The following is a 16,672-nucleotide window of genomic DNA, read 5'->3' as shown; positions in this document are numbered from 1 at the left end:
TGTTGTCCAATCCCACCAGTATCTGCTAATTCGGCCAACATGAGTCTTATGGGTACGAGGACCTTTATATCTTCTCATGTCTACACAGTAGAGACTAATTTTTTTGTGAACAACCCTGAAAATTTGTAAAGTTTGAAGCTAATAAACAGATGTAATAATTGCTCTCATTGAGATTTATGCCGGAAGAAGAGCATCATATTAAAAATTTGCTTGGAAGAAATAAAGCTGTTGTTCAGAATATTTTTTATTTATTTATTGTAATTTGTTGCTTTATTTTCTGGTCAGATAAGCCTGCAGTGTTCGAGCAGCGAGACAGGATTTTTCATGTCTGCTGTGAATGTAATGTTTCAGTTCACATTATTGGACGCTGAGGTGTATGTTTTATGACTGCAGGTGACAACGCTTGCCGGATAAACAATGGAGGCTGCGGTACGCTTTGCCTTGCCGTTCCTGGAGGGAGAGTTTGCGGTTGTGCTGATAACCAGCATTTGGATGAAAACAATTCAACTTGTGTGTGTAAGGTTTCATCAAAGACTTTTGTTTTCTTCTTAACATCTGCATAGTAAGACTACATAAATTCACTCCCAAGCTTTGAAAACTTTCACGCAGAAATATGCCTAGGAGTCACCAAAACAAACTTACAACACAACTTACAAGCTGTCTTCTGGGAAAAATATAATTATAAAAGAAAGATTAGCACATAAAACTGCGAAACATTCCATAGAGGAGCAGAACTTCAGTTTTTTGGAAATATGTTCTTGCTCTTGACCAAAATGCTATTTTCTGTAATATCTATAGTGATAATGGTATAATGACCATATGGTATTAGGTTAACAAAGCATGTCATCTAGACTGCAACTTGTGGTCCAAATATGACCTGTCCTCCAGCTATCATTGTCTTGAAAGAACATAGTGAAATACGACTTACAGAAAATAATACCTAGCACAAGTTCATAATACAATGTAGGAAATTAGAACAATAGGTCTGGTTAAATGTGAAAATGACTTGTACAAAGGGACAGAAGACCATGCCCGAGAGAGTTTACAATCCTCAGGGGAAGTTCAATCTTCTCATATGTTGGTGTGCTGACAGCAGGGTTATTAAGTATAAGCATTTCTGAAAAGATGGTTTTTCAGGTTGCGTTTGGAAGGCTTTGAAGGTCAAAGAAAGTCTAACTAATGGGCTAGTGATTTCTATCAAATGGGGAAGCACAGAATATATCTTATAGATAGTTGTGTGAGGAGCAGATAAGAGGAAAGAAAGTAAGGAGCACTTGTGGAGACTGGAGTGTAATGTGTTGGGTTATTATGTCAGAGATGTATGAAGCGGTTACATTATGGACTGTAGAGGAGGGGAAGTAGTCAGACATTAGGTTAGCAATGTATGGAAGGAACAGGTTAGGGACTAGAGATCATATGTGGGTAAATAGAATTAGACACGTAACTCAAAGCAAGGATCACCAAGCTACGACTTGTCTACTTTGGACACATTATACAAAGAGAGCAATCACTGGAGAAGGACATCATGGTTGGAAGAATAGACAGAACTAGGCAAAGAGAAATACCTGCAACCCAATGGCTTGATATTATCAAGATAACAGTGGAGAAGACCTCATTAGATCCAACTAGATTTGCACAAGATTTATTTTCCGTTGACGGTTTATGGATTGTAGCATTTGTGTTGGAGGTTAGAAAGTGATTAGACTAGAAATTAATGAAGGAGAAAAGTTGTAGACTGGAAGTTATGTGTTGGGAGGTAGTGAGAGATTAGATATGTATGAAGTGGACAGATTATAGAGTACTGTGTGTGACATGTGGGAAGGTGGGAAGGTATTGGGAGATCAAGTCAAAGATTTATAGCGGGGACATTTTATGGAATGGAGATTATATTTCAGGAGGTATCAGTATATGTAGTCAGACATGTGGAAATGACATATTATGGAATGGAGACTATATGTGGGAGAGTAGGAGATTAACGATGAAGGTGAAGTGGGCTAGAGATACAAGAAGGGGACAGGTTGGCAATTACGTGTAATGAAGTTTCGTTAGATTAGGTCCGAGAAGGAAGTGACAATTTATGGACTAGAGATTAAGTTAGGGGGCCCAGCAGGGGCTAAGGTCAAAAATATATAGATGGAACAGATGAACAGCTTTTAAGATAATATTAGGATTTTAAACTCATGGCAATGGGCAGCCATTGAAGTAACAGGCAGAGGAGAGAGAAGTAGGAATTAAGTGGGGGAAGAAGTGGATTATCTCGGCGTCAGAGTTGAAAATAAATTAATTGTTGCATTATCCAAGACAGGAGATGATTAAAGCATGCAATATCACTTTAGCTGACTCAAAGATTTCGAAAAAGGGCAAAATAAAAAAAAAGGTTTTTAAGTTGGATGTGGGAAAATATAAGTAACCTGACATGTTTCCCCTGTAACATGCGGCACCTTCATTGCTTGAATCAATCATTGGGACCTCATGCATCTCATTTAGATTTTTATGAATCCACAGTAGACCCATAAAACAACCTAATCTAACACCTTTTCCATTGCTTTCTTTTGACCTTTAGTTAACAGTGATGATGAAACATTGCCAAAGTTGTGTAATTTGGAAGAATTTCAATGCAAAAACCAGCATTGCATCCAAGAAGGCTGGAAATGTGATGGAGAAAATGACTGTCTAGATGGGAGTGATGAGGATGTTGGAGCTTGCTGTAAGTTTGATTTTTATCTATTAATCTATTTCTGTCTGGATAGAAGATGTGTTTTCTGAAGTGCAGTCTTGTCTAGGCTTAAGCTCTTAGATAATGTACTATACTCAAAAGTGTTTCCATCGTTCTTGAAAACAAGCTATATATATTATGTACCAGTGTACATTGAGTCCTATCAGTCTAGAAAGTTTGTCTTGTCTACAAACCTTTTTAATCTCATGGTGACCAAAGACATTTAGCACTTAAAAAGTTTACCATGACAAACCTTCTTATATGGAAACTTTGGCAATAGAATATTCTGTATAGTGTTCCAGAATTTATGAAATAAAATGACAGAATAAAGGATTCAGTGGAAGATAAGCCCAGATTTGACACTGTAGCTCTGAAATAGAAGCCTACAAATGAAGACCCATCAAAAGAGACAGCTGCATAAAAATTACTTGTGCAACCAGTGAAGCAGCACATGGGCAGGTTGGTCATCGAGCCCACTGTCACCTATAAAAAAGAAAATAATGGCACTATTTACTATTAGATCACATAAAAAAGACTAAATAATATATTTTATGGCTCAAAATGACACAAGGATTGCAATCTACCAAAGAGATTTGCGTACATGTAAGCTATTTGCTTAGAGATATGGAGCATTGCTCTTCAGCGCACTATGGGGATGCCTACCAATCCTACCCTGTTGGAGTAGCATGAAGAACCCTACCAATCCTGAGAATGAAAAGAAGGGAGTGCTGGTGTATCTTAGCATTTCTCACTTTTTTTTATCTGCATAGTGGAACCCGATCATAGATTTGTTTAGGGAATTGCAGAATAGCAACTAATCAAGATAACCTACTCTCCTGAAATCCCCTGCAAAGTAGGAGCAGTGACCATGAAAAGGCCAAAGCACCTCACTATACCATTATTCTTCTGATAAGGGCTTGTGTAGATTACCGTAAAAATCGGACTATGCTTTCTGTTGTTTTGATGGATAGCACTCATCCCCATGTTATTCTATAGGGTTGTCTGATTTTTTTCCTCTGACTTAGTAGTCCAAGAAAATTGCATTACATTAGCTACATCCAATTGATTGAATGATTTTTACAATATTAAGAAAAGTCAGATTGTGGCTGTATAAAGTGGACTTTCTGAATTTCTACCTTCCGTATCTCAGACTGTCCCCACCAGCATTTTTACAATTAGAATTATTACAATATATGAAATCAATGTTAATATTATGTGTCCAAGGTGACCTCTACTGAACTCTTCTGTTTGTCGAAAGTTGTATATCATCTGCTTTAATTATCTGTAGTCAGCATCGCTTAAGGTCAAGTGGATCATAAACCAAGATTCAGGGACACATAATTCCAGAAGCAATGAAAATTAATGAGAGAGATACACTATATTCATGTTAATTGATCAGTACAAAAGTCCATATTCTATACTATTAGTGAAATAATTAGAGAATTGTAAAAATTCACCTACAACATTGAGGTGGCCAAACAAATTCGATTAACGGTGGTGGACCCAACTGATCTTGGCAGGAGCATCATGATTTGTATTAGATGCCTTGGATCTTCTCTGACACAAGATATTAGTGTTTAGAATCATTGGACATCTCTATGCCAGGCCTTTTGTTTTTATTGGAGATAATTTGCCACCATTCATTGAATAACTGAGTGTGAATGTCTTCTTAAATTGTATTTTCAAAACTTTATAGATTACAAAATAATGAAATACTCTGTTAATTACCACTCAAATCTCCCACTATATCAAGTGCCGTTTATCTCCTTCAGGACCAGAAGTGATGTCTTCTCATACATCAAGTACCTGATAGATAATGCAGCTGATTGGCTGCAGGGATAGTTGACTGATGGCAGAATGGATGTTGTCACCACTTTTGAGATGACAGTCCGTCAATTAATCATCTGATTGCAGAGGCCAGTGAATGGTTTCGGTGATCAAACAAATAGGATATCCATTTGGTCCCAGCAGAGGTCAACAGAATGATGTGACCGAAATGAAGGAGGATTCCATTTCTTCATTTACTAATGATCCTTAGTCTCTGCTAAATTTTGAAAGCTTTTTTTTCAAATTGGGAATGTCTAAGAAACTATTAAAATTACGCTTTTGAATTAGCTTACAAATCAATATGAAATGCTGAAATTTCCATCTGTGTTAGGCTGGTTTCACATTTGCGTTTTTTTGCGCTGGAAAAAAACGCATACGTGCGCATGCGTTTTTTCCCCTATATTTAACATGGGTGCGCATACCTGCGCTCTGGCATGCGCACGTATGCGATTTTCATGCGCTGCGTTTTTTGGGGGTGTGCGTTTGTATTTTCCAGACGCAGCATGTTGCATTTTTTGGCCCTGCAAAAAAGCGCATGCGCACATATGCGCACGTTTTGCGCTAAAAATGGCCATTATAGCCTATGGGTGCGCATATGTGCGCATTGGCATGCTTATGTATGCTTTTTTTGCACATGCGTTTTTTTTGGTTAACCATGGAATTTAGGGGTTTGGGTTAGAGTTAGGGTTAGTTAAAGGGGTTTAGGGTTAGGATTAGGGTCAGGGTCAGGGTTAGGGTTGGGGTTAGGGTCAGGGTTAGGGTTAAGTATGGTTTGGTTAAGGGTTAGGGTCAGGGTTAGGGTTAGGGTTAGGGTCAGGGTTAGGGTTAAGTATGGTTTGGTTAAGGGTTAGGGTCAGGGTTAGGGTTAGGGTTAGGGTCAGGGTTAGGGTTAGGGTTAGGGTTAGGGTCAGGGTTAAGTATGGTTTGGTTAAGGGTTAGGGTCAGGGTTAGGGTTAGGGTTAGGGTCAGGGTTAGTTAGGGTTTAGGGTTTGGGTTAGGGTTAAGTATGGTTTGGTTAAGGGTTAGGGTCAGGGTTAGGGTTAGGGTTAGGGTTAGGGTCAGGGTTAGTTAGGGTTTAGGGTTTGGGTTAGGGTTAAGTATGGTTTGGTTAAGGGTTAGGGTCAGGGTAAGGGTTAGGGTTAGGGTTAGTTAGGGTTTGGGTTAGGGTTAAGTATGGTTTGGTTAAGGGTTAGGGTCAGGGTTAGGGTTAGGGTTAGGGTCAGGGTTAGGGTTAGTAAAGTCATGGTTTGGGTTAGTGTGAGGGGCCACCTAATGTTGGAAAAAACCGCAAACGCGGTAAAAACGCACTAAAAACGCATACAAACGCATAAAAACGCTGCGTTTTTTTCATGCATGCTCATAAAAATGCTTGAAAAAAACGCAGCAGTTGTATGCTTTTGTATGCGTTTTTTCAATGCGTTTTTTTGCGGGAAAAACGCGCTGCAAAAAAAAGCAAGTGTGAAACTAGCCTAACATGCAAACTTTGTTCTAGACTTTAGTATGGATATTGTCAATTGTTTCTTTTTTTGCAAAGCAACCCCTTCTTAAATACTACAGTGCCCATTTAAAAAAGTTAGCCCCACCTTCAACATGCCCTACATTCCACAGTACTATATGCAAAGGGGGTTGACTGAGTGGCTCCTTACAATATCTAAGTCAGCCCCCTTCTCTGGTTATGCATTGGCATAGATAAATAGGGCTGATATAGGTGCTAAAATAAGCAGTCAGCCAACCCAATCGCCTTGACTCATTGATGTGGTCATGTCCCAACATGGGAGAGGAAGACAAAAAATAATGCAGCCAGAAACCTGGATCAAGTGACAAAAGGGTGACTGTTTTGGGGAATTTAAAGCATATTAGTAATATTGATGACAAATCTAAACATATTCTAAGTGTATAATCCTTCTAAAGGTATTATCTGCCAAAGGTAAACTTGATGGACAATGATGGTATACTATACTCACATCCAGGGCTGACATCATTTCCAGGACTCGGTTCTGTGTCCCCTGCAAATCTCCTTGCATCAAGATTTCTCAGGGGATGTCTCTTTCTGTTTGGATGATATATGAAGGCTGCAGCCCATCAGTGACCTCTGATTGGCTGCAGCCATCACACGATGGCCCCTGCCAGATGTTCATGCAAGAAGACCAGAGGAGTACATACTTTATTTACCAAGAGTGCAAGAGAGGAGCCTGTCTGGGTGGTGAGTATAAATTTATTTTGATTTTTATTACCAGCCAGGAACCAATAAGTTTAACTTTTAAAATAAGAGACAAGTTTATTTAAGGTTTATTTTTTTCTTACTATTTTTTTTAATTATAAAGAAATGAATGCTAAACTCACATTGCCTATTCTGTAGCTTGCTCCCACTTGTGGCTTTTTCTCTGGAACATGAATCACTAAAAAGCTGATTAGCATTTGCTTGTTAACAATATATAAATTATAAAGCATTGTTGCTAGAATTAAAGCTTATCTCGCTGTTGACAAATGACTTGGTACCATTCATTTTCTTTTGAACAAAATAGCATTAAAAACTCATTTAGGTCTTTATTCATCTGTTAATAAAAATAACCGCTATATGACACGCTTCCTCATTGTGCTATAATTCCGTCACCCCATTTACATGCATTATTCCGGACTCATTTACAGGCAGCTCTTGTCTTTAAGAACTAGCTCGCCTCGAGTGTCTTAAATTGCTTCTTTATGTTTTCCTAGTGAACCACAGCTGTCCGGGAGACCAATTTAAGTGCCAAAGTAACCGCTGTATTCCCAAGAGGTGGCTTTGTGATGGAGCAAATGATTGTGGCAGTAATGAAGATGAATCTAATGAGACCTGCTCAGGTAAGTCCCCAGTGTCCGACTCCATAAAAATGCCACTTGTCACACTCAACGAGCATTGATGATACCATTATTGCTTGCCTCTTTTTACTTAAAGAACATTGTCCAAAAATCACTAAAAAAATGGAAAAATAAGTTGTCCTTGTTTATGAAATTGGGTTTAATTGATTTGTTTTTCTAACATACCAAAATTGGCATCAGGAGGGGAACTGAAGTATTATGTTTTTCACTTTAATGGGTTTCATTTATTACTCATACATAGGAGAAGTGGTACATGTATGCTCACTGGTGGACCAACCATTAAGACCCTCATTTAGCCAATAAATGAGAGCCCTTGCATCACCAATGCTTATATAGACATCATCATGCTCAGCCATCTCTCCAATGAATTATATGGGACTGATGCCAGTGAATTACCATATTTTAAGACTATAAGACACATCGAACCATAGGATGCACCTAGGTTTTAGAGGAGGAAATTAGTGGAAGAACTGAAGCAAATTCTGCACTTACTATTCCTTATCCTGGTATGCATGGCCCCCATCATTCAAATTCTGGTATGCATGGCTCCTTCATCCCTATCCTGGTGTACATGGACCCCTTATCCCTATCCTGGTGTGTGGCCCTCACCTTCATCCTGGTATGCATGCCTCTTCATCCTTATCCTAGTAGGAATGGTACCTGTTGTGAATCCCCTTGCTCAGATCTCTGAGCCAAAGCTCCCTCTGCTCCCTCTGGTGGTTGCTAAGGGTGGTGGAGCTGGCCTGGTTGATGGAGGTTCCCCACCTGATGATGATAATTGGGAACCTGGGATTGCTGGCTGGGAGCATATAATTGAGCTGGCTGCTCTTGAAGGTTGCTGGTGATTTTCCTCCTTGTGCATTTGGAGTTCTTTTGTCCCTTGCCTGATCTGCATGGTTCAGTTAAGTGATTCTTTTGCTAATCCTTTGCATCTAATTTGGTTGTGCCTTTTTTTTGCTTTCTGCTTTGTTACTAGGGTTCAACGTACTCCCTGCTGGGAGGCAGCGCTGGGCCCTGCTCTATATGTTACAGCTTGTGTCAGTTTGTACAGTCCCCTGTTATGTTAGTATCTTTTGCTTTGCTTCAAGTTTATACCAGAGTGCTGATCTAGCGGGGGTGAGGTCTTGTTGCCTCAGGTTTTTTGTATATCAGAAGTGTTGGATTTTTCTAGGGTTTTGTGTGTAATTGCAGACAGTATCTTTTCTGTCCTGTCCTGTCTAGACATCTTGGGCCCCACCGTTTGCTCAGTCTGTTTTCTTCTTGTGTTTGTGTATCATCTTGTCTCACCAACAATATATGTTTGGGGGCTGTCTATTCCTTTTGGGATCTGCTCTGGGGCAGTTTAGATTTCACCTTTCTGACTTCAGGCTTAGTTAGTTCTCTGGCTGTGATGAAGCATCTAGGGCATCCTAGGAACGCTCCACGGCTACTGCTATTTGTGTTGATAGGATCAGGGGTCTGCAATCCGCTTAGTTACCAACCTCTCTGGTTTTCTGGTGGCTTAGCCTGTTCCTGCCATCCTCCTTCGTGACCCATTCATAACAGGTCCCCCTCATCCCTATCCTGGCAGGTATGATTGCCCTCATCCCTATCCTGGTATGCAGGGCCCCCTCATCCCTATGCTGGTAGGAATGGTACACCTCATCCCTATGCTGGTAGGAATGATCACACTCATCCCTATCCTGGTATGCAGGGACCCATCTCATCCTAGTATGGATGGCTCCATCCCTATCCTGGTATGGACGACCACACCCTTAACCTGGTATGATTGGCCCCCATCCTGGTCTCGGTATGCATAGTCCCATCCTTATCATGGTATGATTGACCCCATAAGAAAACATTAAAAAACCAAACCATTATTTTTACCTTCCCTGCGCGCCCTTGCAGCATCCTGCTTTGATTCCAGCAACTGCTTTATGCTTGTAAGCAACGCATGGCAGGGACATCTTGTGCTGCTTGCAAGCCAAAGTACAGATGCCGGAATACTCAATGCTCTGCAGTACATGCCAGGACGGTGTGTGCGCAAAGCAGTGAGTATTCATTGCTCTCTAGCATGCACAGTGTCAGCCGGTGCCTTCATGCTGCTGACAGTCATGTGTGCCGATACTTAAGAAATGAATATTCATGAAATGGGGTGAATATTCATTTCTCATAAGTATCAGCATACGTGACCGCTGGCAGCAGAAGGAAGGCTCTGGCTGACACTGTACACGCTAGAGAGCAATGAATACTCACTGCTTTGCACGCACACAGTCCCGGCGTGCACTGCAGAGCATTGAATTCTGGCAGCTGCCCTTCGACTTGCAAGCAGCACATGACATCCCTGCCATGCATTGCTTACAAGCATAAAGCAGTTGCTTGCGTCAGAGCAGGATGCTGTGAGGGCACGCAGGGAAGTAAGTGTAATGGGTTTTTTTTTTAAATTTTTTCTGATGGGGCCAATCATACTAGGTTAAGGATGGGACCATGCATACCAGGATCGGGATGGAGACCAATCATACCAGGATACCATTAAAGAGAAATTAATGTTCATTGCCCTCCATGCCCATGGGCATGGAATGCAGTGAATATTTATTTCTCTTTAGCAGCGGGCACAGGAGTTAGCTGCAGCAGCAGGCTCCTGCCTCTGTGACCCGCTGCTCTGCCGAAACCACTCCCCCACCTCCCCACCACAGCCAGAGACTGAACATCTAGACTATATGATGCACCCCCATTTTCCTCCACATTTTTGGAGGAAAAAAGTGCGTCTTATAGTTTGAAAAATACGATAAGTAGAATAATGGTCACACAAAGGACTCTGGAACCAGCATTGGCAAGATCTGAAGGGGCTTCAACTCTTGGACCCTTCACATTTATACATTTATCACCTGTCCTGTGGAAAACCTCTTCATAAGTACCTGTAAATGGAAGCTGCAGTGAAGCCATGGATGAAGCATAGCCTAAAGAATTGGTGTCTTTTTCCCATTAAAGTTGGTTTCTGTAAATTCCAATTATTTATTTCCAGTCTTGCTGAATAAAAGGTCTATTAACCCTGCTGTTCTGCTTGCATTTACTATGCACTTGTACTGTTTCGGGTCAATATGACCCGACATATTAATAAAAAAAACTTTCATATATCTACCTCTTTCTTTCTGCCTTTTCATCACTTCCACACAGGAATTAGTAGAAGAAACTGCAGCTGCATCCCCCTCAAAGACATGATTCAGAAGATATATTACATAAACACATAAAACTTATAACATTCGGACAAAAAAGTAGGAAAAAACTCATTTAAATCCAACCCAAATAAGAACTCCTTATGGAAAAGAATTGTGGGACTCTAAATAAAGCTAGTAATTATCATCGAAACACGGCTGAATAACTTTAGTCCATTGGGGGCCTTTTGGAATTGGCTTTGGGCCACTAGAGGCAAAAAATAATTTTGCATTCTACCTTTTCCATATGTCTGACTTTCACATCCAAAGAAAATTGGAAAAAGCTTCCTCCATATGATCCAGGTATTATAAATAAACAAGCTTCTTCATACTTATATATCTTTTGCCTTTGAAGCCTTTAAAGCATTTGATCATGAAAACTTCTTTCCAGGCCGCAGATAATAAATGTTAACCGTGCAACTGCTTCCTTAGTTATCACTGCTTGCTTTGTAAAAATGGACAGAGATGGTGTAATTTTCCTTATCAGTGCTAGCAGTGAACGTGGCAAGACGTACTTCTCACAAACACAGAAACTCCAACATCCTCCTTTGTTAGACAGCTTGACCCTCATGCAGAGGTTGCGATGAAATACAGATATGGTTTGGAAACAATTGAAAAACAACTTGTTGCCTTTAAAGGAGACGTGCGGTACAATAGAGCAAAGAGATTAGGTGGTCAATCACTGTGAAGAAAATCGAACAATTGCTGCAAAAATCTCACATGCAACCTTTCCTTGATTTATGGACTTTTTCAATAAAAATATCTACAAAAAGCCCCCAAATGGTTAGACAGAATGTGAATAGAGCTGGCAAAGCTCCACAACCTATTTATAAGGAGCAGCTCTGAGATCATTTTCAAACTTTGGTCCAAGAAGCTTTGGAGTAATCACTGCATAGATATCTAATAGATCCTCCTAGTCTGATGTCAGAGGTACAAATCTGGAAGACTTCTTAATTTTTTTATTACCGGCCTTCGGCTTGATCTCGATTTGATGGCAAATTGATTGACGAAGGATCTGTAGGAAGATCGATCTTGTCCAAGCCTAGATAGGTCCACCATGGTCTTCTCCGTCGATATCTCGATAGTATCAAGCCATTGGGTTGCTGGTCTCCCTCTTTACCTTGTTCCTTCCTTTCTTCTGACCATAATGTCCTTCTGCAATGATTTCTCTCTTAATATGATGTGTTCAAAGTAGGCAAGTCATAGCTTGGTGATCCTTGCTTCAAGTGACATGTCTGGCTTGATTTGTTCCAAGATTGATTAGTTTTGTTCTTCTTGCCATCCATTGTATTGATAACATCCTTCTCTAGCACCACAATTTGAAGGCATCAAAATGAGATACGCAAATAAGGAAATGTGGAATTGACGTCTATTTTAATATTACAAAAATCAACATTTGTCAAAATTGACACTTTTTTTAATTCACTTATATGCGAATCCAGGAGGAAGGCAGCCACCGGCCACAATTTTTGTGAACCATAAAGGGTTATCAAAGGGATAAAAAAAACTTAGTGTCACTTTACTGTGCACTTATCTGGTCTCCTCTCTTTTCACTTTTATCCATCCAGTCTTCATTGCATCTTCTTATCACCATCGTGAATGCTGAACTACTCTGAAAATGGTTTTGAGCATTCCCACAAGGTCATGCCACATGTTGTGACATAATGACATCTTGACCTTACATGCGTTAACTCAGTACTCTTCCGGGCCTCATCAGAATCGGAATTCCCCTCCTAACACTCACACACCCAGAGATTCAGGTCTCACGGTAGGATTAAGATGTAGCAAGGCCCGGATCAGTAATGGTGAGTAGCGAATAGGTTGGAGAAGTGAATGGTGAGGTAAGTATAATTTTTTTTATTTTATATGATACATTTTTTATGCTTTAGGGTCTGGGTAGATCCCAAAGCATAATAAGGGACATTAAATTTTATGCCCCAGGAAAATCTGCACGAACAGACACATTTGAATTTAATGTGCTAATCTCTACATTTAACCTATATATATGAAATTGGACTTACAATGGAGCCCCTTGGTTGCTTCCACAGAGCAGCTGTGTGTCAGAAGAGAAAGCATGAAGCAAGAATAGTCTAACTGTGTCAGTACCAGTAGGGACAGAATCAGAAGGCACTAGAAGGAATAGGAATACCCTGCCATGGACACCAATAGGTTAGTCAAGATCAAATTAGAGAGAATCATTGAGGCCAACATAATCATGGTCACAAAACCAGGAACAGTATCAGTGCAAAAATAAAACTAGCTCAAGAGGACAGAGTGACCTAAGCACAATAGCTAGCAATAATAAGCATTATGCTGGTTGTAAGTTTAGGTACTGTAGAGTTTGCTACTGCTATACAGTGCCTGTGATATACAAGCATGCAATGATTACAGTGATCATCGTCACCACTAGCTCTGACTCCATAGTGAATATGGTGGTGCCTGCTGAAAGAAGCTGATGCCGCTGGCGTCGTCTAGATAGAGATATTCAGTTTCACTAATACAAGAAATCAGTAATTTTAACAGGTCAAGGATTATGACTTAATATTGAAGAGTAGGGCTAAAAAGGGTGGTTTATGATTTACATAGCTGAATAATTTCAATGAGATCCTTGTAATGTCTTATTGTTCCTTTGGATCCTCTGTTGGAGAGCAAAGTATCTACTGCCGTGCTCACCTCCAGAGTGTAGCTGGCCAACCTCTCACTCCCTGTGCTTCCCTGGACCCATGTGGGTAGGGAGTGTCTGTGTAAAACTGTACCAAACTGGCCTTACAAGTTAGCAGGGGGTGCGGCACATTATGTTGGTGAACGTAGGGAGACCGCATTACGTGAGCCATCTGACGTAATAGTGACGTAAGGCTGGATGGCGAGATGCAAGTTCATCACGATGACCTTCTCTTGAAGTTGCTGCCTAGAAAGTAGGCTGGAGACCAAGGGTAGCAATGGACAAAATCATTGCCTTCTATACTTCTCTTATGACATATGTCAAGTCTACCCCCTATCTTCACCTGTCAAAGCAGTCCTTGAAAGCCAAATGGTGCAATTTATTTTTGGCCAGATCCTCAGCTATGACAATAACTTCTTGTAAAACCGGAGCTTTTCTTAGGGTAAGGACAGATAACGTAGAAAGTACATTCGGCAGATATCTATTTTTCAAATTGATTATTGCTTGATGCACAATTTTTGCAAGTAATCTACATTTTTACATGCAAAATTTGAAACCCGACTCTCAGCTGCATGAGGCCATGCCCGTGCAGTTTTCATCTGTGAGCACCTGGCGCTCTTTGTCCTTACCCTTAAGTTTGCAAGCATTTAATGATTAAGCACCACTGTGCATCCCCTTTTTTCTATTTTCTGATATGTATTGTGCACTTTTATGTGGACTTTGATCCTCACACAGAATGTCTGATATACAGTATTACTTGAAATTGTGGCAGAGCCATTATTGTGGTGGAAAAATCAATAGCACTGTGTACTAAACATGAGGTGCCTCCAAGAGCGAGAAAAAATAAAGTTAGATGGTGTTCTTGTTGTGTTCCCTTTCTTAAATAATGACCACTTTCCATTTTCATTTTTCTTTTCCCCTGTTGACAATAATATCTGAAGACTGTTTGTATCACCAGTATGTGACCCTCTTACATGAGAGAGTGCAGTGCCTCAGAGAGTCTTTATATGTTACTTACAGAACATTAGAGTAATTTTCTAAAGAGCTGGTAATGTGAGGAAGTACTTAGGGCCTCGTTATAGGATGAGCACTGATCAGTAAATCAGTGTAAGACCAAAATAATTCTCAGTTTAGATGACATCGTCAAACCAAATCGGGATCAGAAAGGTCGGCCTTGAACTGGGGTAGTACTATTTTATTTTTATTTTTTTGGATTTATTGTTTTGAATTTATTGCTTTATTTTTGTCATCTACCCGGTCTACAAAATGTATGGATGTCATCGTACATTAAGGCTTTGTGTGATGATAAATACTTAGCTCTTAGGAGATGATATTCTTCGTCTTTCTGTCTTATTGCTGTTCATTTTCAACCACTTTCCAAGTGAGTTATAGAAAGCTGTTCTTTCTACACCATTTATAGATGTATCCTTTTTTTATACCTTCTCTCATTGCTCAACATATCCAGAGATTTTAAGTTTTGAAAAACAGAAAACAAAAAAAACAAGATTTGAGATACTCTGTTGGAAGATATTGGCACATTCTGGTCTCGATTCGTCAGGTTTGATAAAAGTAGATACTCCTAATTCACTAAGAGTCACACACAACATGGTAATATAGCTCTACAAACAAGAATCAGAATTGGTGGCTAGCTCTAAATATCTAGAATTGCACTTTTATTATTCCAAAGCCCCTTATAGCATGGCAATCATCGAGCATGTGACTTTCCATTAGTGGTAGATGTCCCTGCAAAAATAACTCCTCTAAAAGGAAGAAAATTACTGTCTTTTATACCCTATTATTTTCTAAATTTTGGAGGAGCTCTATGTTGCCTGGGGAGCAATACTCTAAGAATCCCCTCTACACCGCCACAATGAGAATTAGTAGTGTTCCTTTTTTCTTTTTTTTTATATATTTTTTTACTGTAGAAAACTATATTTATTTTCTAAGGAACCTTAGCTATTTCCGACATACTCACACTTCATAACTTGTTCTTATGCTGCAATATCGGAATTTCCTATGGTTTTAATAGATTGATGTGTAGGGAAGTGGACTGACCTATGGACCAGTCTGCAGCAGGAAGTTGAATGCAAAATGTGCTGTTAAAATCCTTGATGTAAACTGGTGTATATGTATGTGGGGAGACAGCTAGAGACAGTGGGAGATGGTAAAGTACTGGGTTTTGACCACTAGGGGGAGACCAAGAACAGAAGGAAAAGGAGACGGTGCAGTATTGAGGTTTGGCCACAAGATGGAGGCAGAGAGCAATGAGAGAAGGGCTTAACAGCAGCTTAAGGCTAGGAAACCGCATAGTCATGGTGGGCAGAGTTACGAGGACTCGAGGGGAATTCCCAGGGAGGGGAATAAATAGTGAGAGAGAGTTCCAGAAGGGAGCCAGTCCGGAGGAGGAGTTCAGTAGAGGAGACTGAAGGAGGAAGAGACAGAGAGGAAGAACTCCGAGAGGGACTGGAAGGAGAAACAGTCAGGGGGTGGCCCTGACAGGAGAGCCGCAGGACAGAGAAAGCCTGGGGGTACCAGACGGATGGACTTGGACAGGGGAAGCGCTGTGGTGGTGGGCCTAAGGCAGCCACAGTGAAAGAACCGCGAGGGTTGTCAATGTAAAGGAAAGAGAAGAAGGTGAAAGGTACCCGGGCCTGTGCGTAGAATCTGTTGTGCTGCTGTTGTGTTGCTGTAGCCATCGGGAGGACGGCCAATAAAGAGGACCTGTTGAACGCAGATCGGTTTCTGTCTCTAGTCTGTTCGCGGCGGAAAAAGGGACCTCCCCCCAGTCGGCACACGATCCTACATATGAGATCCAAAGGATTTTATCATAATTCAAGTTTAGTTTAGTGGAGACCAGAAAGAAGGGACTGAATTATACAGACACTAAAATTTGCCTTCTGTATGTATTAAACTTTAATACAAAATATCTAAAAATAAATAGCATAATCATAATAAAATGTGATTTTCTTTTCACCCGATGGGACTTCTAAATTAAAATAAAACCCCAAAATATTGTGTCAACCCCAATTAACGCATGTTAGAACAAAGCAAACCCAACTATTACCGGTACAATAAAGTACTTGTTGACTAACCAGAAAAGTTCAGAGCTGTTGGATTAATTAGTTTCATCATTGGTAAGAAATTAATTACTTGCATTACAGACTGGTGACTCAGATGATAGTACATGCCTAGAAGCTGAAATTTGTACTGAACAGGTAATTAGATGCAGAGAGCTCGTAAACTCTCATTAGTAGGACATTTTTACACTCTATGGTTCAAAGATGAATTTAGAAAAGTTTGTTGACATAAGTAGAGGTAAGACAAGGCTCGGCGCATCTCATGTGAGGTCTGTCTCATTCCTGAGCTGCGCTAAATTACAGTGTAATGCGAGCAAACACCGGAGAAATCAAATTG

General features: G+C 40.3%; 1 protein-coding gene across 1 annotated transcript in view; it reads left to right on the top strand.

Annotated features, from left to right (window-relative positions):
* Positions 1-16,672, top strand: part of LRP1B (LDL receptor related protein 1B) — a 1,871,059-nt gene that overhangs the window by 1,100,501 nt on the left and 753,886 nt on the right. The window contains exons 15-17 of the mRNA XM_073545568.1: positions 394-516; positions 2,564-2,707; positions 7,259-7,384. Of these exons, the coding sequence (XP_073401669.1) occupies positions 394-516; positions 2,564-2,707; positions 7,259-7,384 (393 nt within the window). The remainder of the gene's footprint in view (positions 1-393; positions 517-2,563; positions 2,708-7,258; positions 7,385-16,672) is intronic.

This window comes from Dendrobates tinctorius, unplaced genomic scaffold (assembly GCF_039654945.1).
Source record: "Dendrobates tinctorius isolate UK_male_01 unplaced genomic scaffold, ASM3965494v1 ptg000143l, whole genome shotgun sequence".
Lineage (NCBI taxonomy): Eukaryota > Metazoa > Chordata > Amphibia > Anura > Dendrobatidae > Dendrobates > Dendrobates tinctorius.
The sequence above is the reverse complement of the archived record's forward strand: the minus strand, read 5'-3'. Positions and strand labels throughout refer to the sequence as shown.